This window comes from Vicugna pacos, chromosome 11 (assembly GCF_048564905.1).
Source record: "Vicugna pacos chromosome 11, VicPac4, whole genome shotgun sequence".
NCBI classification, from domain to species: Eukaryota; Metazoa; Chordata; class Mammalia; order Artiodactyla; family Camelidae; genus Vicugna; species Vicugna pacos.
The window spans coordinates 93,309,771-93,335,416 of NC_132997.1; the positions used below are offsets into that span (position 1 = coordinate 93,309,771).

A 25,646-nucleotide genomic window follows, 5' to 3' on the forward strand; every position below is an offset into this window, starting at 1 on the left:
TCAGGGTGGACTTCATCGTTCTGACAATAATTTTAGATCAGCGTAGGCTCCCTTCTTCTGTCTTTTCCACCGCTTTTCTAGTATCGACAAAAAATATTCATCAATAGTCAATCAGAGAAAGAAGTGGAAAATTTTGTTCCAGACAAATTGAGGATTATAACCTGGGAGACAGCCTCTCAGAGCGCCCTGAGAACTGTTCCGAAGAAGTGAAGGGGGAGTCCAATATATGTGTGATTTTGGGGCAGGGGTACATATTAGTGTAATCAAGCACCCGTTTCAGTAGAAGTCTGCTGCCAGCCACAAGAACAGATATCTTTGTTAATGGTTTTTGTGCTTTTCTAAGTATGGGAAGATGCAAGAATCCAGGTTCATACATATTTCTCCTGAAAATATCTGACTATCCAAAGGCCTCGGCTGTCAGTTTTCCCAGAGCGCAGAGCGCCTCATCCTGATCTTTGCCCTGAATTCCTTTCAGGGTGTATTGTGGATCAGCGACTGAAGTGAATAATGACTTGATTCTTGTAGTCTTTATTTTGCATCCCTTCCCTTTTGGTCTTAATTTCAACCAAAGTTTGGAAGGCGTCCCGTGACTAATTGTCCCATCGCACTGGGAATGCTCATTCCCAGGGCGGGCGAGGGTTTTGTTGGTAGACCACTCACGGTGCTATTACTGGACTAGGCCCTGTTAGCAGTAGCCCAAAGCCTCTGGGCCACCTGCCTTGCTAGTCTGGTGTGATCCAGGAAACAGTGCCCTCTTGTCGCTTCTTCCTATGTCTAGAGTTACACTATTACAGTCATTGATCTTACAGGGCTATATATTTGATCGATTGTTTCAAGGTGCTTAGTCATTAATTTTATGTGAGGATCAGTCACATGTTTGGAAATGCAAGAAACAATGATCTCATAAAATAGGCAGAACACAAGTAATATACCTAGTAACATTCGTAAGGTCCTAAGGTAGTATTCAGGCTAAGAACTTCCATTAGGTGCCGCCCAGAATCTCCCCAGGTTGTCTGACCAGTCTGTTCTGCACCAGTTGGTGTCTTTAAGGGGCGTGATGTATCAGCATTGTACATAAAGCTCACCAAAGATGTCTGCACGTACAAGGTGAGCGGTGGGTCGACGTGACCCCTACAGGATTGAGAAAGGAATGTTATCTTCCAAGGAGTTATATGGCTGGTGCCAGGAAAAAAATTGATCTTTTGGGCTGAGCAGGCATTTCTGCCTCTGGGGAGTCTGGTTAATGCATAAGGCAGGTGCGTAGTGCACACTGGAGGGGCGGGAGGAGACCCAAATGGGTGGAGAAAATTTTTATGGTCAAACTTTTCTTATTTTGCCTTAAAATGTGAATTTTTGCTTCATTGCTAGGGTACTAGGTCTGTCTGTGCTTCCCACAAAGCTCTGTGCTGGGGTGAGGGTGGGAGCATGAGAAACTGTGCTCTGGGGCTACCTGACTTCTCTTTTTTATTCACAGTTATTTTGAAGAGTGCATAAACTTCTCTGGGCTTTTACATACATTTTCTTGCTCCTTCTCATTGTTTTATATTGTTTGGGGAGGAAATATTGGAAGGCAGGTGGCTAGGACGCCTCTCTTGTTTTCAGCTACCCCCAAAGCTAACTTAAAAATGGGAAAATATGATTAAGTTGTTCTTGTCTTGCTTAAAAGAATAGTACTGAACGAAGTCTTCTTTATGAGGATTTTAAAATTATATAATAACTATTATTATTCTCAATTTTTTAAAGGTAAATTTAAAATAATCTTGTCTGAGGAACAGGTTTTAAAAAGCTATTTTCTATTTTACATGAGAAAATTGCCTGATGTTCACCAAAACTCTTTGTAACGCCTAATAATTGCATTTGCAAAGTCTTATTATGTCACATAGAAAGCAAATATCTTCAATTTCTTAACTCAGCTCTTGCATATGACTCATCTGTGTTACTATCTTTGGCTCTGATGTGATTGGCACCAATATCCCATCTATACTCAAGATCGCTGTGTTGTTTCCATTGAAACAGACCTCCCACCCCTCGTTACACCCTCCCTCCACCCACCCCTTAGCCCAGAGTTCCCAGTTAGGTTGATGCTGTATTTGATTTCCAGAAGTGACATCACAGTTCAGCTGTTGGATTCAAACTCATGTCTGAATTTTTTGAGGGTTTCAACAGCTTGTTTTCATAAGACCAATATCCAGTCTGCAGAGAAGGGCTATATGGAAATTGAGAGTAAGGGGAACCTTATATCTAAATGTATCATCAAATATCTGTTTTAGGAGGAAAAAAAAAAGAAACCCCTTTCTGCAAATCAGTATGCACCTTCATGTTTCCATTTTGGGCTGAGGGTCTATGCATGGTTTGTAACAGTGGGATACTCAGAGCATCATCCTCAGGGGTGATGACACTCAGTCTGGCATAGACCAAGGTGACGCTAGTACTCACCCATCAAGGGGCCTTTCTTGTAAGTTGTCATCTCACCGCTGGAGGGGGATTTGATCCATCATCCGTCAAGTTACCTCCCTTACATGGCATCTTTTGTGATATCTTCAAGATCTTCAAGATGGCTACTCAGAGTCAGGTAGAAAGGAAAGTTAAATGGACCCTCCAGGGGAAATCTTATATTGCTTTTGCCGTGTAATAAAGCACCCTGAAACTTGGTGATTTACAATAACCACCTAATTCTGTGGATTGGCAGTTTGGGCTGGTCTCAGCTGTCATCCCCTTATGTGTCTGTGGTCAGCTGTGGGCTGGCTAACTGATGGCAACCACTCATCAGCCATGAAAATGAGAGAGGATGCTGATTCAGTGTAGTCCCAGAACAAGGCAAATTGTGGCTGGCCCTTGAGTAAAGGCCTGCAGCCCAGTCTAAGCTGATGTTCCTTAGTTAGCTGGATTATCCTTGTTGGTCCTCAGGGCTTACCACTAGCCATTGTCCAACCTATGCCTCGTGGTGGTCACTATTGTCCAGAGCCCTCAGTCCAGTGCTCATGGAATCATGCATAGGATCTAGACTACTGAGCAACAGAAATAACTTTCCAATGATTCAGTATAACTCTCCCCATACAAGATGCATATTCCCAGATTCAAAACTTGGAAAGCATTACCACCAAAGGTACCTGGGCTCTGTCCCACCCCCCAAAATTCCATCTCATGAACTAGACCTTTTAAGATCTGTCTCAAGCCTCCCAGGATGTGATTGCCAATGGAGACCCCGGGTCTCCCCATTAAAAAACAGCACAGGGTTGCAAAGCGGTCCTGGCACAGGCATCCTCTATGCTTCTTGAGGTAGGCTCTATCCTCAGGTGGGCTGCAACCCTTCCCACCACCCCCAACCACACTGTGTCCTTGCTCACCCAGCCCTCTGCCTGCTCCCCACCCCGACTGCTTCTGCTGGCACAGTCCCCCACTTCTGATCCCTCCAACCTGACTGTGCCCCTAAGTCAGTCCCCATACAATTCTCTGGTTTCAGTACCTTCCTGCTCGATCTAACCTAGGGCAGGTCTAGGCTGAGCCCCCCACCCATCTCACCCTACAACCTCCTCCACCACCCCAGGCAGAGACAAGTTATAAGAAATGAGATATGTACTTTTAAGCAGCAAAAACCTGGAAATAACTTAGTACCCACTGCAGCTATTGCATATGATGTTGTAGACATAGGAGAATGTTTTTGATATGTTACTGTTAAATGCGGGGGGAAGCAGTTTCAAAAAGAGTACAAATAGTATGTATGAGCCCCAATTTTGGTTTTGTGGGTTTTATTTAAGTTTATGAATATATGCTTACCCAGACGTCAACTGGGGTCTCCCTGCCCCTTTAGGCTTAAATCCATGCCTAGTGGGTCTCCAATGTCCACCCCCAGATTTCTGTGAATCCCAAAGGCTTACACACTCTGGTAGTCTTTACACTCAGGCTCCTACTTCATGTGGTGCAGTGACCCAAATATGAATGAAATGAGCCCCTTCTTCAAGTTGCAGCCCCCCCCCCAATTCCTGCCAAAAACCAAACACAGCAGAACAAAGTACTCACAAAGCATTCATGAATGTAGCATGAAGACTGGGGGGAGAGAAGAGGGCTTTGCAGCACAATGAAAGAAAACAACTTCAAAATGACATTTGGCATTCATGCGGTTCAGCTGTCCTCAGTCACCCCATTTCAGGGGAAGTTCTGCCGGCCCTTTACCTTATTCTCTACCTCACACCAAAGGCCAGCTTCACCTCCTCCAGCCCCCAATTCCTTCCTCTGACCCTGTGTTCTCTTCTCTGACCTTCCTCCTCAGGAACCAAACTTCGGGTGCTCTCATTTCACGTGGGGACCAATGTGACCATCTTATTTTACTGAACTCCAGCTCCTGCCAATACTTGCCCCTGAACAGATTAAATCAAGTTCTTTTCCTAAACTAAGATTGTTCCTGCCCGAGGGGAATTCTGTGCTAGGCTTGTGAAGAAGCCCAGGCTAGCCTGCTGGAGGATGAAAAAGAGCTGAGATGCTCCAGCCAACAGCTAAGGCTCTTTAAATTTGAGCCGATTACCTAAACTCTCTGGCCTTACGTTCATCCCCTGTGAAATGAAAGCCTTGGACTGGTCACCGCTTCTCCACAGCAGGCCAGTGGCTCACTGCTGTGCCACAGGCTACAGGGGCCAGAATCGCAGTCCCCTCAAGTCTTGGTGTGGCCAGGTGGGGCCTGAGCAGTGGCTGAGCCCTCCAGCAGCCTTGTCCCCGATCAGAGGCTGTGTAACTGTGATCGTATTCTGTGTGCTGAGGTGTGAAAAGGTTGGCGAGCCGTGTGACAGGCTGGAGCTGGAGTCCCTCCCAGTTCTAATAGCTCGTGACAGAGATTGACATTTGGATGACAGGCTATGACAGGGTCAGAGTTTGTTGTTGGTGGTGATCGGGAATCCTAAACAACTTCTTATGAAAGTGAGAACTGATGATGGCATGAACTCGCTTTGCTCACTCACTTAACTGAACACACCGCTTCCAATGCGGAGAGTCCTGAACCAGGAGAAAGACAACCCGGGTTTGGACCCCAGCTCTTCCTTTGTATCCTCCCCTTAGCCTCTTCTCTGCCTCCCTCCCTTGTCTCTGAGGCCACCTAGAAATTTTGCTGTGAAAAGCCCAGTCTTGGACTTTTCAGTCAGAGTCAAGTCAGGAGACAGAAATGTCCCAGTTATTTGAACAGTGAGAATTTAATATAAAGAATTGTTGTTTAGGTCAATGTAAAGGCAAAAGGCAAACTCTAAGGTCTGATGGAAGTTAGCAACTGCAGAAAGCAGTTATCACACTTAGGGCTTAGGGAGCAAAGAGACGGAGGAATTATTAATTAGACGTTTGGAGGAGGGGCCCCATCGAAGGGAACCTCAGACCTCTGTGGAGGGGTTTCCAGTGAGCCAGGGCTGATGTCTACGAAGCTAGCTCTGTAAGAGCTGGGGAAATGGCAAACTGGCCCCCACTGCTGCCCTGGGAGGGAACTGCTGCTGCCGCGGGGAAGCAGTGAAGCTGGGGCGATGCTCCCAGAAGCAGAAGTGTGTGCTCTGCTTCCTCCTTCCTTTTCTGGCCTCTGCCTCCTCCTGGCAGAGCCTCGCAAGGAACAGTTAGCAAAGCAGAAATGGGGTTTTCCGACTCCCCCAGCATCTGAATATAGTGGGTTTGGAGCTGAGAAACAATAACGTAATAACTGACGTGGCCTGTCCCCAGCACAGGGGCTGGGTATGTCAGCCTTGTGTCTGATCTCTGGGGCACCAGAGCAGGTGATTTTTAAGTTCCTCCCAATCCTCATGTTCTCCAACACTGGACTTTTTGCACCAAAATTTCTAGGTGGCCTCAGAGACAAGGGAGGGAGGAAGAGAAGGGGCTAAGGGGGAGGATACGAAGGAAGATCTGTCATCTCACTCGCGCCCCGTGGAGCAACCAGGTCCACTGTGCCCATGAAGTCCCCTGCCAGGGCAGAAAGCAGGCAGCGTCTCTCAATAAATCCCTTTCCCAGGCTACGGCTGTTTGTTTGTATTAAAACAGGAACATGATAACAGAGCTATAAGTAGCTCCGTGCTCAGCTGTGCAAGGTAGGGAGTTAGAACAACTGAATTCAGCCACTGGAAGGGGAAGCTGAGGCCACCTGCCCATCCAGGATGAGCGTCAGGGCCATTTGTGGGAACAGCAGCTGGCTGAGGTCTCTGGGCTTGTCAAGCAGCCAAAGGAGCTGCTGGGTCAGGAGAACCTGAGCTCATTCCCGGTGAACAGACAACCTGGACTCATGCAGTCAGAGCCTCCCGCATCCTTGGCTGATGCAGGACCTGGATGGCTGGAGGCCACTGTGCCCAGAGAGCAATGCCACACAGGAAAAGGGGAGTCTCATCTGATCTTGCTGGTCTGGTCTGGAGCTGACACCAGAGCCTGCAGAGGCCTGGTCAGGGAGGCCTGCCTGTAGGAAGCAAGCCTGTCTGAGACCAGTTCTGGTTCCAGCCCTTGCTTGTAGCGAGACGATGGGTAAGTCATTTTCACTATCGAGGCCTCAGCTGCCTCATCCGTGTTGGAGACAATCCCCAGGGTTCTTCCAGCACCAGCAATCTAAATGACTCAACGCAGAAGAAGAATCAAAACATATCCAGCCTTTAAAACATACGTTTTTCTCATATACAAAAAAAATGAGTTTTTAAAATAGAGAATTTAAAATCCTTAATAGAAAACTTGGTGAGATTGTCTGCTGTGTCAACAAATCCCAGTAGACTGTTCACAGGGCAGTGGGAGGTTGGTTGCAAAACCTGTCTGAGCCCACGTGTTCTCGTGGACCAGATGACACCTGCATGATCTCATCTTCCATTCCCCAGCTCCTTGTACCTCCCTCCCTGCACACAGCAGGTAAAATGGGGCATCAGCCCAGACTCAGTCAGGGTTCTGAGGCGCGTCCTCCACCCACATGCTGCTCTGTGCATTTTAGCTGCTGGGCTGGTTCTCACGCTTCCATCCCCTCCTCTTTCAGACTTGGCTCCAGGCCCCATTTCCCCAATTATGCTCTTGGCTCCTCTCAGCAGCGCTGCTGGCTACCCAGCCCCGCTCAGCTGCCCCACTCAGAGTGGTTCGTCACCAGCCCAAACCTGGACCTTCTGCCTTCTCAGATCAGTGAGGGGGATCCTGTAAGCTGGCGTCGTCCCAACCAGCTTCAGCTGCCAACAGCTAGAAACCCCATGCTCTCCTGCAGAAGCAGAGGAGCGAGCAGTAAAGGGGGTCAGTTACCCTCAAACTCGCGACAGAAACCTTCCAAGGCAGCAGCATTGAATCTTCAGCGAACGCAGGGGTCGGGGCCTACCAGACTCCACCCTTTCTCTTTGGCCATACAACCTGACCTCTTTGGGCTTCAATTGTTCATCCGTAAAAAAAGAAAACACCTACCCCACGGCTTTGCTGTAAGTGCAAGAGAACACGAGCACCTCAGTGCTTGGCACACAGAAAGAGCTCAGTATTTATGGGGGAGATGAGTAAGGAAATTCATGAATCAAAGACGGTCCTGGTTTATATTGGTCTTTTGTAGCTGTGATGATGTGACACCATTACATCAGTTGAAAAATAAAAATTCTCCCAAACAACTATCTTTTTTTAAATTATTGAAATATAGTCAGTTTAAAATGCATCAATTATTTCTGGCGTACAGCATAATGTTTCAGTCATACATATGCATACATCATATTCATTTTCATATTCTTTTTCATTATAGGTTACTACAAGATATTGAATATAGTTCACTGTGCTACACAGAAGAAACTTGTTGTTTATCTGTTTTATATATACTAGTTAACATTTGCAAATCTTGAACTCCCAATTTATCCCTTCCCACCCTCTTCCCCCTGGTAACCGTAAGTTTGTTTTCTATGTCTGTTAAGTCTGTTCCTGTTTTGTAAATAAGTTCATTTGTCTTTTATTTTAGATTCCACATATAAGTGATTTCATATGGTATCTTTCTTTCTCTTTCTGGCTTACTTCACTTAGAATGACAATCTCCAGGTCCATCCATGTTGCTCCAAATGGTGTTATTTTATTCTTTTTTTATGGCTGAGGAGTATTCCATTGTATAAATACACCACAGCTCCTTTATCCCAGTCATCTGTTGATGGACATTTAGGTTGTTTCCATGTCTTGGCTGTTGCATATAGTGCTGCTATGAACATTGGGGGCAAACAATTATCTTTTAAAATGAATTTTATATTTTAATCTACAGGAGACAAGGTTTAGCTGGCTGGTTAGACTCTGTACACAGAACAAGTGGGTAGAGGAAACCTTTGTGAATTCAGTCTTGCTTGTGGCAAGCCACCTGGAATTAATTAGAAGCCTAAACTATGAATCATTTTTGAACGAGTGCAGTTTCATTTGTCCAGGGACAGAGAGTGACTCTAGCTAAATTAACATCGGACTCCCAGGAGTGGCCGTATAGAGGGACAGGAGCTGAAAGGATATGTTACTTGTCCAGCAAATATTTCAGTGTAAATTGCTTGGTCAAAGTTCTTGAAACCATGTACTTCTTATGGAGCCCATGTTATAAATAGTCTTCACCAACATCTGTGCACAAGATGTGCATTGCTTTTATTAGTGCACAAGTCAGTTAGCAGATGCACTGATTTTTTTCTAATTAGAAGCATCTGAATTCATGATTTTTCAGAAGGGATAAAAAGAAGGCAACATACTGTATAACAGAGGGAACTGTATTCAACTTCTTGTAATAAGCTATAATGGAAAAGAATCTGAAAATATATGCATACATATGTATGTGTATAACTGAATCGCTTTGCTGTACGTCTGAAACTAACATTGTAAGTCAACTATACTTCAATAAAAAATAAAATTTTAAAAATTAATTTAAAAATGAAAAAGAAGGAAACATAAGCCTTGTTTCACTGAAGGATTTGCCTATTGGGGGCTCCAAAGAGACCCACTGCCAGTAATAATACAATAGCCAACGATTTACCTGGTGCTTTATCTATTCCAGGAGCTTTATGGAAAGTAACTCACCACAGTCACATGAAGTATGTATTGTTTTGATTCCCATTTTAGAGATGGCAAAACTGAGCTCAGAGAAGTTAAAGAATTTGCCAGAGTTTATACATCAGGTGGATGGTGGAGTTGGTGTTCACACTGCAGCAGTCTGCCTCCGGGGTCTGGTTCACGGTCACAACCCTATCCCGCCTCCGAAGGGAGGTTGTCCCAGAGACAGATGAGTGAACTCGCACGCACGTGCACTTAGCCATCTGTGGTGGGAACTAGAAACCTGGTCAGTTGCTTGCTGTCCAGCTTGGAAAAAAAGAGCACGAAGAGAGGGAAGCTGATCCACCACGAACACCTGTAGACAGTAGTCAGTCACAGGGACGGATGCTGGGGTCCCGTCAAAGTACTGCCTTGAGGAAAGGGGGTCACAGCTAAGGAATGTGGGTACTCTGGATTCCGTGGTGCCCAGTGTCTGGGCCTGTCCCCTGTGCCTGGGCAATCTATCTGTATAAGAGACAGAGCACTCGTTCCTGGGATGAAAGCCGAAAAGTCTGTACATTCGTTCACTCTCTTCCCAATAGCAGTGGAAGCCTCTGGTGCCCGGTGGTGGCCAGGAAGGCAGTGGTGAGACAGGGTCAGTGATGATGCCCAGTGTCCAGCAACCATGGATGGTAGTGTTGGTCCAGGGGCCGGTGGTGGCTGCAGTAGGTGAGGCTGCAGAGCTGATTGAAGGAGTGGTTCGTGGAGGGAATTTGCATTGCTGAAATGTACACAGCCTTTCCCATCTTCCAGGTCCTCATGGGACTTGCCATTTGGGTTGGCCATCCTCTCTCCCTCCTTCTTCTCTCTCCCCAGAGTAAGCCCCCAGTTCTCTCCTCTTTGTCAGGGCTTTTGCCGTGTTTGCCCACCTGTTGAAGACTTGCCTGGGACCTTTCTTCATTCCCAATTGGCTCATCCAGAATGTTTTGCTTAAAAAGATTCTCTCCCCTAGAAGAACTCTCTTTTGATTTTGTGATGGCCACAGGCTGGAGAGGGGGTGTTTTGGGAGTAGGCAAATGTTCTTGCTTCTTATCCCTTTAATCCTTAGATATATGGAAACCTAGTGTTAATAAACACAAAAGCAATGGTTTTCAAACATTTTCACCCCAGTAGTAGATTTATTTTTTTAAATAATAGCTTTTGCAGAATCTCAAAATATGAAGCAATATACTTTAAAAAATTGAGAAATTCACATAACACAAAATTAACCATTTTAAAGTGAGCAATTCAGCGGCGTTTAATACATCCACAATGCTGTTATCTGTTTCTTCTGATTTGCCTCTTCTGGACATTTCATATCAACAGAATCACACAATATGTGACCTTTTGTTTCTGGCTTCTTTCACTTAGCATAATATTTTTGAGGGTCATGCAAGTTGTAATATGTGTCCAAATTCCATTCTTTTTCATGGCTGAATGATATTCCATTGTGTGGAGAGACCACAATTTGCTTATTCATTGTCTTTTGAAATATACACACTTCTGTTCTGTTTGAACCAGAAGTGGGGCACTGAGATCCCTCCCTGCATCCAGCTTTCCCCTCCAGGGAGCTCCTGACACTCCTCTGAGCTTAGCGGGATAACTGGTAGCTAAGGTGCCTTTGGTGAAATGCTAACTTGTTTCTCTGGAAGGGCTGCACCTTGTGTCAGGGCTAAGGAGCTTCTGCTGAATGCATCAAAGCTTCTGGCACTTAAAAAAATATTGAAATTGGCTGCATTCATGCAAAAGAGAGGCTGACTGGTAATAATGGGAGGAATCCGAGGAGGAAGGAGGGCTGATGGGCAAAGGATCTTTGGGGGCTGCCCTTCTCCAGTCCCACCTGAGGGCCTCAGGGCTTCCCCTGCCCTGGACAGGCAGGTCTGTCTACCAGAGATCCAGGCAAGCCTGCTGCTTTTTACAATTCTACTTGTTGAAACTCCAGCCACGCCTGGGTAAGTACATTCTGCACACACCACATCATAAACAGGTGCCAGACTGCTGGCGTCATCATGTTTCCCCAAGTTTTCTTTGTCTTTCCACATTATTTACGGCGGAATTTTCCTGGGTGCAAATAGGAAGCCCTTTGAGCATTTCACTCCTTTCTAAAAGGAAAGGTTTGTCCCCGGCTCCAAAGCGTAAGGTCAAACGAGTGACTCATGGCGCCCCTGCTCCCGGGGGCAGGACTGTCCTGCTCCCCTAGGTGTGGCCAATCAGATCACAGGGGCCAGTTTTCGTTTGGATAAGCCTTTTCTGAAAGGAGCCCTGCTAATGCAGTAACGGAACAATCCTCTATGTCAGAGGCCCTGGACCTGATGGACTGGGAAATGCTGATCGCACGTTTGTATAATCACAGCGGCTCCGCACGGCTCTGCCCAGGTATGAGGCGCAGCTGGTTAGTGTCAGGGTGGAGGGTGGAGGCGGGCTGTTTGCCCAGCTGGCGGAGGTGGGTCCGTGCCTCTGCTTAGACCTCGCCCGCTTCTGAATGGAGGAGGAGAAAGTCCAACTGCCGAGAAGCAGACTTTCCGTGGGCCTCGGCCTCCAAAGCCACAGGCCATCCTTGAACGTAAGTAGCCGGCAGAGTCGTCCAGAGCCGTAAGGTCTTGGGGAAGCCTGATGGGGGATAGTTCTAGAAGTCACCGGGAGAGGGTCCCGGGCACAGCCAGGCCTTCCCGCTGTGGTTTTGACATTTACACTGAGCCAGAAGTAATTTTAGAAATCTAGTTTAGATGTTCTGATTCTGAATACAATCATTGAATTTTATTTGGTGAATGAGTTTCAAAAATTAATATTGTATTGAATCGTGTGTCACTCCAACTGCATGTGGTTCGGCCTGGCAGGTACAAGGAAGTTATGATTATGGATCAGGGCACAATGATTGTAACACTCAGCATTATTTACTAAGGAGAAATCATTTTCCAAATGAACATGAGAAATAAACTGAAGTGATTGATTTTAAACACACAAAAATTTTTACATTCTATAAGTGAGCATATGATTTTTTTTTTTGGCCCATCTTATAAGCAGCAAATGGCAAGAAAGGACTGAGGAGTTGTATCCTTTTGATTAAAGGATTAGGAGGGAGAGAATTAATCACTCCTGATGTTACTTACGATTTTTGCAGTTGGGGTCATTTTAATTTGGCCTGCTCAAATTATATTTTATTGTCCGTGACTGTTTGCTACACATTGATGTTAACTGAATGGATAAGCAAATCAAAGGACAAATTTTATTTTAAGTAAGTCCATCACTGACATTTTCTGAGGAAATACTGTGATGACAGCCATCGTGCTGTGGAAGAAATCTGGAATCAGAAGGCAAGAGACTGAGTCCTGTTTCCAGCTTTGGCCTCCCCAAACTGGGTCTTTGGCAAGCCCCTGGCCTTCTCCACAGCCTCAGTTGCCCCACTGGGTTAGACTGGTAATCGCTAAAGCTCCAGCTCTAAAAGCCTGTAATTTTAAAAGTTTTCTCCACCTAGAAAGAATGGAGGGAACAGCCCCGGTCCTGTTTATGCTATGGCGTCTGATGGAACTCTGCCGGGTGATATCAGCAAACGTCTTGGCTTTCTGTGCAGGCTGTGTGGGAAGCATCCTCATTACCATGACAATTAATAAACAACGTCACGCAGTGAGCCCGATGAAATGACACTCAGTGTCCCAGCAGCACGCCCCTGTACGTGATTATTCATTCCTTGTCTGGCCCCAACGACCCACTTTCCTCAGCAGGAGAACCATGCTGCCTTCATAGAAATCTATGCAGAAGTGAAACTGACTTGATGAAACAAGTGTTTAGAGTAAAAAAATATAAAAACCATATGTTCTTGAAGAGCAGTGGATTTCACGCCTCCTAATGTTGGACACCCAGCTCTGCTGTCACTGAGACTGGGAAACCAGCCACACTCTGGATTTCCAAACCGAACACAGAAACAGAAAACACTCCAACAGCGGTGCTCTTCAAACTCCCCTTGGCAAACGGGCCCCTCTTGTCACTCTGTTTGTATATATACGTATATATGTATCTTGGCGTTAAGTCAGAAACTCAATAACGAACTCGTCTTTCAGAAATATCTGCCAACCCGGGGTGGGGAATAAAACACCAGCTCGTCCTGCCCCGTCTGGGTGGCACATAGTGAAGGAAAACCTGTCAGAAGCAATTTTCCATGATGGGACTGCAGAGATGAACACTTCCCATCATCTGGCTTTTGATCTGGGGAGACAAGCAGACAGAAAAAGCCTTGGATCTTCTCCAGTTTTACAGGTGTGTGTATCCCTTTGTTTCTTCCAGTCGCCGCTGATCAAATCCGGAGGGACTGGGCACCTTGAATCGTCATGGGGAACGAGAACAGCACCTCGGGCAACCAGGTGGGTGTCACGCGGCTTCGCCCTCGACTGGCCTTGACTAGACTTTTTTTTCAGCATCTCCTCTCTGTCCAGGAAGGAGTGAGCTCAAACTCAGATTGTGCCTAGGTACATGCGGGCATATTTGAACCCCTGCAGGCATTATTCATTCCATTTTCAGAATTCTCATATTAATTAAGTCTAGCCCTAATTGTATAAACTACAATTTTACTTCTTCTTCTATGCTTTTTATTTTTTGCAATAATTAGCATCTTTTTTTTTTTATTGAAGTACAGTCAGTTTACAATGTGTCACTTTCTGGTGTTACAGCACAATGTCCGAGTTATGCACAGACATACATATATTCGTTTTCATATTCTTTGTCATTAAAGGTTATTACAAGATATTGAATATAGTTCCCTGTGCTATATAGAAGAAGCTTGGTTTTTGAAAAAATATATTTTTATATATAGTGGCTAACATTTGCAAGTCTCAAACTCATAAATTTATATCTATGCTTTTTAAATTGGCATGTGAGAGTGTGGCACACTTTTCCTGGATTGTGTGTCTCCCCTCATCCACTCTGCATCCACGTGGATGCATCCAAGGAGGTTAAGATAGAACTTTTTCTGCACCTCTCCCCCACCAAAAGTTATGGCCTTTAAAAAATGATTTTAAAATCTATCAGTGTGGAGCAGATGAAATATGACTTATCTCTCCACGTTAGGTAAGGCTTTCACGATTGTGGAACGGACTTTGCTTCATTGTGCAGGAGGCTGAGATAGTAAAATAAATTCAGATTTCATAGTTACCCATTTTAAGTCTGAGGATTGTAATTCAGTGCCCTGGTGAACAAAATCAGGGGAACACTTTCCCATTGATCTGGCATACAGCAGAAATATTGGATTAATGTATTGAGTTCTTTGAATGAGGAAATTGGACCTAAAAGCCAGCAAAATGCAATTCACTTTCCCTCTGCTTTTTCTTCCCCACAATATTCTTTTCTCAAGCAGGAAAACAGGACTCATCCAAAGAAAAGGTGGCAAACTCCAATCTTTAGGGGCAGACGAGAAACAGTAATTGTGTTAAATGACTGGGAAAGATACGATAGGGAGAGGTGGGGACTGTGGCAAACAGAAGGGTCCTGTCTGATTGCCTAAGGAGGCAGCCACTATCAACTCCAGCTGCTCATTGCCAAGTAGGAATGTGAACCCACTGTTATAAGACCTTCCTATTTCTTCAGGAGAAGTCAGAAACCCATATTTTTTCCCTAAAAATCTTAGTATTTTTTAAATTAGCTTTTTGTATTTTGAGATAATGGTAGATTGGTGAGTTGTTATAAGAAATAATACAGAGAGATCCCATGCATCTTAGTTTCCCTCAAGGGCAAATGTTTTGCAAAACTACAGTACAAAATCACAACCCAGATACTGACTCTTTTTTGGTTTTGTTTTTTTTGGGGGGGAGGGTAATTAGGTTTATTTATTTTTAGAGGAGGTACTGGGGATTGAACCCAGGACCTCATGAATGCTAAGCAAGCACTCTACCACTGAGCTACACCCTCCTCCCCACAACCCAGATACTGACATTGAAACAGTTAAGATACAGAACATTTCCAGGGAAGGGATTCCTCCTGTTGCCCTCATAACCACACCCGCCTCCCTCCGGTGCCCCATTCCTAACCCCCAGCAACTTCTAATTTGTTCTCTATAGAGATGAGGGAGAGAGTGTTATACAATGTTATATAAATGGAATCACACAGTAGGTGACCTTCTGGAATTGGTATTTTTCACTCAGCATGATTTCCTCGAGATCCATCCAGATTGTTGGCATGTGTCAATAGTCCATGCCTTTTATTGCTGAGTAGATGTCCCACAGTTCGTTGAACCATTCACTTAGTGAAGGACATCTGGGTCGTTTCCAGTTTGGGGCTGTTACAAATAAAGCTATTATGGACATTTGTAAACAGTTTTTGTGTGTGTGTGTGAACAGAAGTTTTCATTTCTCTGACACAAGCCCAAGAGCGCAGTTGCTGGGTCATATGGTAGTTGCATGTACAGTTTTCTAAGGGACTGCCAAACTGTTTGCTAGATTCCCTGGACCGTTTTACATCCCCACCAGCAGTGTCTGAGCGACCCAGTTTCCTGCATCCTGGCCATCATCTGGTATTGTCACTATTTGGTGTTGCCATTCTGATTTGTGTGCTGTGACGTCTCGTTATGGTTCTAATTTGCATTTTCCTGATGACTGATGATGTTGAGCATTTTTTACATGTTTATTGCCATCTACATATTCTCTTTGGTGAAATATCTGTTCATGTTTTTTGCCCGTCTTCTAATTTTTTTTTATTGTTGAGTGTTGAGAGTTTTATATGGTCCAGATACTAATCCTGTGTCAAATTATGGTTTACAAATATTTTCTCCCGTTGGCAGCTTGTCTTTTCATCCTCTTAACAGGATCTTTTACAGAGAAAGTTTTTATGGGGTACAACTTATCAGTTTTTCTATTTATAGATAGTGCTTTTGGTATCTTTCCTAAGTAGAGATGACTTTCTCCCTGAATGTAGACAAAGTTAAAGTGGCTCATAATTTCTCTCCGTCACCTATGCTAAACCACACTGTCCAGAATTGAAGGCTGGTTTATTTAAGTTAGACTCATAGAAATGGAATTGGTGCCTCAAAGGGACAGCAAGGATTTTTGTAAGGCTTTTGCTGTATATTTCTCTCTCTAGTTATAGTTGTGTACAAAATACTTTCCAGAAATGTGATGTCAATTTATACGTCTCTCAGTGGGGTAGGAGGGCCCTGCAGGCAATGGATATTTGGTGTTTCAGATCTTTACTGATTAGAAAGGTAAAAATGCTTAGAGGTTTAAAAGCTCTTACCCTACTATACCTACACCCCCATTTCTCATCTCCCGCCAGCTCCCAAGTCTACCCTCCCTCCCCCGTCCCTGCCCTCCTGGAGCAGACAGATGTTTTCCTGGCACCACAATTTTTCACGTCCCCAGCCTCAGCCAGACATGACCCAGTGGGGCATCATGGGGTTGCCTTTAGGGTTCCAGGAGCAGACCAAGGTTTGCCTTCCATAGAGAAACAAGTGGAAATGAGGTGCAAGTACATTGAGCTGCAGGACTCAGGACTCGCCTGCAGGACTGAGGCTGCAGACCATCTTTCCAGTGTCTCCTGGGTGTCTATGCCTGGATGCCCCACAGTCACCCCGAGTTCTTCAAACCTGAGCTCAGCTTGCCTCCCTGACCCTATCTTTCTGCATTCCCCCTCTTGGGTACCATGACCTATGCTACCATTCAAGACTGGAGGTCACCTCTAACTCCACCCATTCCTACTTTCCATATTTAGTAAATCACTCTCTGATTGATGGATGAATAGGTGGATGGATGGACTGGCCATTTAGCCTTCCGAATTTCTGTTTAATGAGAACTCATTTTTGGCTGTGCGAGACAGAAGCTTATCTCCAATGGCCAAAAGCAGAGAAGGGGCTTGTTTGGTTTCTAGAACTGAGAAGTCCACAGAGAGGATCTAGCTGCAGTAGTCACTGAGTCCAGAGGCTCAAAAGATGACGCTGGAGATCTCTCTTATCCAGATCTTGCTCCTCTTTCTTCTGTGATGCCTTAGTCCTCAGGGAGGCACCTCAGCCCCACAGGCAGCTCCACGCTTCCACACTCCTTCCAGCTCGTGGTCCAGCCTCCCAGTCAGTCCCCTCTAAGGAGTCTGACTGGCCCTGATTGTGTCATGTGCCCTCTCTGGAATCAACCTCTGTGTCCCCGAACGTGAGATACTCTGATTAGCTGGCCTGAGTCACGTGCCCTTGCCTGCAGGGGAACGGTGGGCCTAGCGTGGCTTAGAGCACTTTCTCAAAAGACAAAAATGTACTACATATCCATGAAGTCTTTTTTCTAATAGCTTTTTCCTCTCCATCCCCACCGTCACAACCCTATGACCTCACCCCTGGCTCACTGCAAACACCTGCAAACTAGTTTCTCTGCCTCCACACGGTCCCCCATCCCACCCGCGAGCTCGGGCCTCTCTCTCAGAAGCTTTTTCTCTGTGAAGATGCACTTGGAGGTCCCTGCATCCTGCGTACAAGTGAACTCTTGGAAAGAAAGATGCAGGTCTGAATGAATCTCCATTGAGGACGAGCCCCATCACCAGTACAAAGGATGAGGGACAGGCCTGCCTAGCCTTGGCCCTTGCCTCCTTCATACACCTTCATACAAGGGCTGCAGGGTCCTTCCTCTCTGTTGCCTAACTTCGCCTGGGTAGCTGTGGGCAAGGTGGGAGCACCCCCGGCAGGTTAGGCTGGGAGTAGAAACCAGCCAAGACCATCTCTTTGGTTCTTTGGGGGATCCCGTTCGCTGAGGCCTGTCCTAACAGCAAGACCCTTTGCTTTCAGCAAGAGGACTCCGGCGTGAATAACATCATCCTGTTGCCTCCAAACCCTGAACCTCTGCAGGTACTGGGTGTGTGCTCTGCGTGGCTTTGTTCAGCCCCCTTCCTAACCTCTAGATGGCTGCAGACTTTTGGTGTGGTGTGTTCATTTGCATTTTTAATGTTTCTCCTCCTCCACCCTCTCCCATACCTCCTGTATCCATCTCAAATAAGTGCCAAAACACAGTAGGAATCTGAAATACACATTTGGATTTTTTTTAAACTAACATTTTGGTGTGTCGACTCAGGATCTGGCTCAGTGGCTTTTCTGTGAGATGCTGAATAAGGCTTATGTTCTCAAGGTCATGCAGCTACTGGGAGCCACACTTATCCTTCCGAACATTTCTACTCAGATTTGCTTTGTCCTGGAGAGAGACTGAGTAGGGTGGAGGAGCCCACTTCACCACCAGTGGGCAAAACTGATTGGTCCTAAGGAAGATGGAATTCCCAAGTGCTGTGTGTAGAGCAGCTGGCTGAGGTCCCAGTTTTAACTCTGCCCGAAGTGTTTGCCATCGACTGGGAAGGAAGGCAAATCAGGAGCTTTGCATCCCTTTCATGGAAATTTTTCCTGAAAACACAGTCAAGGTTGGGGCATGCTCATGGGTGTGGTCAGTGTGAAATCCTGGCACACCCTGGAGGAGGTGTGCTCTAAGAAAAGAGCTGCTGCACCCCCAGGGTGGCTGCCAGAAGGTCTTTTTGGTGCTTTTGTTTCTGTGTATGCCCCATCCAACAGTGATGCTTGAGGTTGTGAAATAACTAGCCACTTGTGTAGATGGGGAAACCCTTTCCATGTGCGACTTAGTCAAATCCTCGTCATACTCCGGGAGGCAGGCAGACCCAGGCTGATCACTCTTGTTTTGTAGACCAGTGTTTCATAGACTAGGTTTGGAAGGGGAATCATCCCGAGTCATTTGGGTGAGTGGAGCAGTGAGAACGGGAACCCTGGTCTCCAGAGGGTCACAAGGAATGGCTGGGCTAGTGATTTTCAAACTGGGCTCTTTTGTCCCGCTTGGGACTTGCCATAGCACTTTGCAGCAGAGCCCAAGATCTTCGTGACAAGCCCCTATGTCGTAAAGGAGGCACTGGGGATTGAACCCAGGACCTCATGCACGCCCAGCACATGCTCTACTCTGACAGCTCAAGCTCCTGCGTCTGCACAGGGATGGGGTTTTTCATTCACTTGGTGAACATTTCTGGAGTCCCTGCTGGGTGGCAGTTCCTGGTTTAGACACTGGACCCAAAGCAGAACAAAACTAACCAGGCTGCTGCCTCATGTGGCTTACATCCAACAGGGAGTCAGAAAATAAGCAAGTGAAAAAACAAACAAACAAACATACAAACAAGTAAAGAAAATATTTTATTCAAAACTTTATTGAATGCCTATTGCTTCCCAGGCTCTGTCCGAGCACTTGCGATCCAGCACTAAACAGCTCAGCCAGTCTGCTCCAGCGTAGCTTCCCTTCCGTAGGGAAAACGGCGATGAGCTGGCAGACAAATAAACACGTAATAAAATGTCCAATGGTAACTGGGGTCAGGGACAATATATATATTTTCTTTTATTGTGGTGAAATACACATAACATAAAATTTATCGTCTTAACCATTTTTAAATATACAGTTGCATTAAATCCATTCCCATTGTTGTGCAACCATTACCACCGTCATCCCTAGAACTTTCTTCATCTTCCCAAACTGAAACTCAGAACCCGTTAAACGGTAACTTCCCCTTCTCCCCTCCTCCCAGCCCCTGGCAACCACCACCCCAATTTCTGTCCCTCTCAATTTGACTACCCTGGGTATGTTATATAATTGGAATCAGACAGTATTCGTCCTTTTGTGATAGACTTACTTCACTTAGCATAGTGTCCTCAAGATTCATCCACTTTTTAGCGAATCAGAATTTTCTTCCTCTTTAAGGCTGATTAGCAGCCCATCGTATGTCTTTTCTACATTTTATTTGTTAATTTATCTGTCAGCGGACACGGGTTGCTTTCACCTTTTGCATATAGTAAATAATGCTGTTATGAATATGAGTGTACAAGTCCCTGCTTTTAATTCTTCTGGGTATATATGCCAAATTTGAGTTGCCGGATCATATGTTAATTCTGTTTAATTTTTTGAGGACTCGGCATACCATTTTCCACAGTGGCTGCAGCATTTTACATTTTCAGCAGCAATGAACAAGTGTTCTAGTTTCTCCACATCTTTGCCAACTCTTGCTGTTATTATTTGCTATACATAATAGCCACCCTAAAAGATGTGAAGTGGTATCTCTTTGTGGTTTTCCCTTTTATTTCTCTAATGATTAGTGATATTGAGCATCCTTTCCTGTGCTTATTGGCCATGTATATCTTTGAAGAAATGTCTGTTCAAGTCATTTGCCCATTTTATAATTGAGTTGTTGGTGCTTTTATATGGTTGAGTTGTAGGAGCTCTTTACATCTTTTGGATATCAAATATCTGATTATCAGATGTATGATTTGCAAATATTTTCTTTCATTTCATGGGTCACATTTTTATTCTTTTGATAGTGTCCTTTGATAGAAGTTTTTAATTTTGATGAAATCCAACTTGCTTATTTTTTCTTTTGTTGCCTGTACTTTCAATGTCATTCTAAGTCCAATATCCTGAAACTTTTCCAGTGGGGGCCATTTTTATGTTTGTAGCTAAGATGAAATTCACATTACATGAAATTAACCATTTTAAAGTACACAATTTGGTGGCATTTAATACATTCACAGTGCTGTGCAATTACCACTTCTATCTAGTTCCAAAATATTTCCATCACCCCAAGGAGACCCTCTAACCATAAAGCAGACACTCCCCATTCTCCTCAGCCCACCAGCTGTGCAATCACTAATCAGCTTTCTGTCTCTAAAGATTTACTTATTCTGGATATTTTGTGTAAACCAAATTATACAACATGGGACATTTTGTGCCTGTCTTCTTTCACTTAACATAATTTTGTAGCATATATCAGTACTTACTTCCTTTTCATGGCTGAATAGTATTTCACTCAATACATACAGCACATTTTGTTTATCCATCCAACTGTTAACCTCTGGGTAGCTTCCACCTTCTGGATATTGTTAATAATGCTGACATGAACATTGTCATCCAAGTATCTGTTTGTATCTCTGCTTTCAGTTCTTTGGGGTCTGTACCTAGAAGTGGGATTGCTCAATCATATGATAACTTTAAGTTTTTGAGGAACCACCAGACTTTTCCACAGTGATTGGAACCCTTTTCCCCTCCCAGCAGCAATACATGAGAGTTCCAATTTCTCTACGTCCTCACCAGCACTTGTTACTTTCTGTTGTTATTTGATTACAGCCATGCTAGTGGGTGTGAAGTGATATATCAGTGTGGGTAGGGGTCAGAGGAGCCCTGTCTGCAGAGATCTGTGCTGAGAAGGAGGCAGCCATGTAAAGTTCTGGAAAAGGAAATAAACAGCAAGTGCAACATGTCTAGGAGGAACGATCTTGTGTTTTAAGATCAGCAAAGGCCAGTATGGCTGAGGAAGAGAGGGTGAGAGAAATTGTGGTGAGAACTGAGGCCAGGGAGATGGGTGACGGCTAAGTCTCCTAGGTGATTATCAGCCTGGTAAGGAGTCTGGCTTTGTTCTAACTGTGATGCAAAGTCATTAAGGAGGGTTATTAGCAGAGGAATGATGTGAACTGGTTGGAGATTTTAAAAAGGGTTGTAGTTGCTATGTCAAGAGTAGCCTCTAGGGAGCAGAGGGCAGAAACAGAGGAGGCATATTAGTTAAGACGCTACTTACAAACCAAAGGCCTAGAAGATTATGGCTTGGATTGAGATGGCAGAGAAGGGCGTTCCTGGATTTGGGCTATATTTTGAAGGCAGATAGGAAAGGCTTAATGATGGATCGAATGCAGGGGTGGGGAAGAGAGCAGAATCAAGAATGAGCCCTAGGAGTTGGGCCTGAGCCAGTATGTAGCTGGGAATGTCATTTCTTATGACAGGGAGGGTTAGGGGATGGGAAATTTAGGGGGAAGGGAGAGATTCAAAGTTTCTGGTTTGATCATTAAATCTGAATGCCTATTGGGAGCTGCAGTGAAGAGCTTTATTAGGCACTTAGATACACAAGAGATAGGGCTTGAGACATACATTTGAGTCTTCCTCACTGGTATTTAAAGCCATGCAATTGGGGAAAGGGACCCAGACTAACCTCTGAGATGCTCCAACATTTTGATGTGAGCCCGGGGGAAGGGAAGGGAAATCTTCAAAGCTGCTGCGTGCTAGGTCCTGGTTGTTACTCCCGCTCCTTCTGTCCAGTACCTGACTCACTGAGGCCTCCTGGCAGGCAGGCTGTCTCAGGGAGCACAAAGCAGCCTTAGTTACTAAAACGCACAGCTGTGATTCATAGGCAGGCCCCAGACCTTTCCTTCCGGTGAATACTCTTCCTGTGGGTGTGAGACATGTTGGCTGGAAATGAAAAGAAAGCTTACCTGTAACCAAGGCTGTGGAGGGTGACTCACTTGGCAGTGGGAGGGTTCAGCGGGAGGTCAGCAGAGTGACTAACACTGAGCCAAGGGGAGCCTGGGCTGCCTCCAGGGGCATCAGGGTCCTAGCTTGTGTGTCCTCTTTAGAACAGAGGTGGACGTGGCACTGGAATGAGAGTGGACTCCACCTAACAGCCTTTGCTGGGGCTTCACGCGTCGTGACTTGCATGGAAGGGCTTATGGTAAAATAAGGGCCACGTCAGCCCGCAGTCCCAACTCCCGAAAGCAGGCATGACAGTTTTTCAGTGTCCTTTCCTGAGTCTTCAGTTCTGGGGAGCCCTCCAGAGGGCACCTGAGCTCTGAGCATGCGGATTCCAGAGGGCAACGGTAACCCAGCCTGCACCACCAGCTCTGAACTTCCCCTTGGCCGTGGGGTTGTCATGTTACCCACTTATGGCTCTGACAGCGTGGGAAAGGAAACACATTCAATCCTATCATTCTAATGGCCTGACTTTAAAATATACGATCATTAAAAAACTCTTTTGGCAGGGAGGCTATAGGTCAGTGGTAGAGCGCATGCTTAGCATGCACGAGGTCCTGGGTTCAATCCCCATTAAAAATAAATAGATAAGCAAACCTAATTTCCTCCCCCTTATAAGTAAATGAATGAATGAATGAATGAATAAATAAATAAATAAATAAAATACCACTTAAAAAAAAAAGGAAAAGAAAATACTCAAAAAAAGAAGAAAAACTCTTTTAAAGTAATTCTGTTGCCTGGATGTTCGTAGTTTGAGTCTCTGAGAGGGGGGAGAAAAGGATTTTCAACTGTAGAAGCTGTGTTCAATGCTCTAAAGCAAGAAGACAGGTGCAAAGATGCCTGACCTGGCCCTGAGTGTCTTAATCTGTCCCAGGGAGCTGAAGGATGAGTGGCAAACGAACGGGGTCAGAAGGATTGGGAGCAGGTCACTGGGGATGCCTCCTCCCCCAGCCCAGACCTCATCAGGGCAGGTCTTTCTGGTCCTGGCTCAGTGTCCAAGAGGCAGCTAGGCCTGAGGTTCATTCCTGAAGGCGGCCTCAGCACTGTGGCTTCAGATTGTGGAATTCTCTGACATCCAGAGAACAGAAGACCAGGAAGACAGGAGAAGCTGTGCTGTGTGAGCCGTCCCTGGGTGTGTTTCTGCAGGCTGAGGTTAGCTGTGGCCCAGGCACTGTGTGATTAGTGTTTTGCTTATGGATAAATGGCCCACAAGTATGTGCATGTGTTGTTTAAATCTTCAAATGCTTGCAGTGCTAAGTTCAACTTGGAGGTGGCTTCTCTGTTTCCTGAGGAGCCCAAGGAACTCGACATCACCACAGCATTAGACCAGCACTGGCAGAAACAGCACCTTCTAATATTCTGCTGGCAGTATGTACCTGGGTACCTGGGATGATTTAACTGCATTTAATGAGAAAGAAATTGAACGAAGACAATTAAGCAGCATGAACTCAATGCTGGTAACAGTGGAGAGAGCTCCTTTATTATGATGTCTGATCGCCCAGCCCAGGGGTTGATGCTAATTTTCGCTGGAGTGATTATTAAAGTTTGTGAGCTCCATGGCTCCGGGTTCAGCTAGATGCGTCTTCTGAAGCATCTGGTGAACTGTTTTAGCTCTAAGCTGAGACAGGCACTGGGGCTCTTAGATAATGAATTTTGATTGGTTTCTTCTTTATAATCATAATGACTAACATAGATGAGTGCCTACAATGATCTAGCCTTGTGCTACATAATTTGCATGTATTATTTTATTTAACCTTCAAAACAGTCCTGTAATTATGATCCCCATTTTCTAGATATGCTGCTAGAGGCACAGAGCCTGAAGGCTCATGGCTAAATCAACACCAGAGCTTGGCTTTGAACCCCTGCACCTGGCTTCCTGCACTCTTATTCTTGAATCAAGCCTCATGCTGCTTTAGCATGAAAATGAGTAGACGTAGGAATTCTAGAGGAGCAAAAAAAATAAAAGTTTTATCTGCATTTCAAGTATAATCGAGTAAAAATCACAGGACGTTACAGGCAACTGACAACTGCAACTCTTTGAATAAAGAGACTTTACTCCACTTGGACTGTTTTTTTTGTTTTTTGTTTTTTGCCATGTTGACAAAGTTTTCTCATCACCCACTGAGCCAGGCAGGCCAAGGATTGGGGTCCCCATTTTATAGACGAAGAAACAGACTCCAAAAGGTGCAATAATGTGGGTTTTCTGAACTTATTCAGCCCTCTCTAAACTGTATTGCTTCTAAAATATTAAACACATACAAGACGTTAATAGGAAGCAGCATTTTTGAAGTATGAAAGGTTTTCCTTTCCCCACGAACTAAAGATGTCAGAACACGCCAACTCTGGCATCTCTGAGGTTCCTGGGTCCTTTGAGGGTAATTCCTACCACTTTTGATGCAGATGCTTTTGAGGAAGTGAAGAGAGATATTATTTATTCACTAAACTGTAAGTTCCATGAGAGTAGGAACCACAGTTCTTTTATTTTAATTAAACTCTTAATTTGGGAGTGTTTTCAGATTTACACAAAAGTTGCAAAGATAGTACAGAGAATTCCCATTACTCTTCTCCCAGCTTCCTCTAAAGTTAGTATCTGACATCACATCTTTCTTAATCTTCTGTGTCAACCTAGAACAGAGACTTAGCCCTTCCTGGACATGAGGCAGAATCACAAAACTCCCACTGCAAACTTGATTCTCTTATTTTCTCCATCCTTTAAGGGAAAAGTGAGGATTCAAACCCAGCTCTCTCTGACTCCAAGGCTTGTTCATTATTTTCTACCATATCACACAGTGTCACATGAGAAATTGTTCCATTTGGGGAAGCCTAAAATTCCACCCTGGGGCCTCCCCCTTCTTGGTCTGACCAAGTGCCTACTAGGGGAGCTTGGGAGGTAGAAGTGCGCGGGCTGGTCTAGCAGAACTGGTCTTAGTGTTTGCCTTCCCTTGACAGGGAAGATGGGCAGCCCACCGGCCTAGCACAGAACATGTGTTCCTCCTCCATATTTGGCAGCCTGGCAGTTGTTTGAAATTTGATTCCTAATGCCATGGGGATGACCTTTGGTCTACTTCCCAGCATTCACCTGCAGTCACACTGCTCCCAAGAAGCTCATTCCAAGAGTGGGTGACTTGGCAAGACACTCTGGTCATGATCTAGCCATGTTGGTCAAACCTCTTTATTGGCATGGCCAGTGAGCGGTGGTCCAGAGAGATGGGGCATATTTAAGAGGTAAGGTCAGAGGAATTTCTCTTTTTTAATGGTGAACCGCTTTAGCTCTTGATAAAGTGTATTTTTTAGGACTGGAAAGTTGCTGCGACTGTTTGGAGATTGTTTTAAAATAGACCCAGAGCTCTGGAGTATTCCTGAGCCAAGGAAAGGCTGTTT

General features: G+C 45.1%; 1 protein-coding gene across 14 annotated transcripts in view; it reads left to right on the forward strand.

The window, feature by feature from the left end:
* The window catches only part of TACC2 (transforming acidic coiled-coil containing protein 2), a 196,058-nt gene that overhangs the window by 9,451 nt on the left and 160,961 nt on the right, over positions 1–25,646 (forward strand). For 5 of the 14 annotated variants that reach the window (XM_072972027.1, XM_072972030.1, XM_072972040.1 and 2 more), the window contains exons 1-2: positions 11,388–11,545; positions 13,264–13,340. In XM_072972027.1, the coding sequence (XP_072828128.1) occupies positions 13,308–13,340 (33 nt within the window). In that variant the 5' untranslated portion in view covers positions 11,388–11,545; positions 13,264–13,307. Of the gene's footprint in view, positions 1–11,052; positions 11,359–11,380; positions 11,546–13,263; positions 13,341–25,646 lie in introns of those variants that run through there. The other 9 variants (XM_072972033.1, XM_072972031.1, XM_072972032.1 and 6 more) reach the window with 5 other exon arrangements.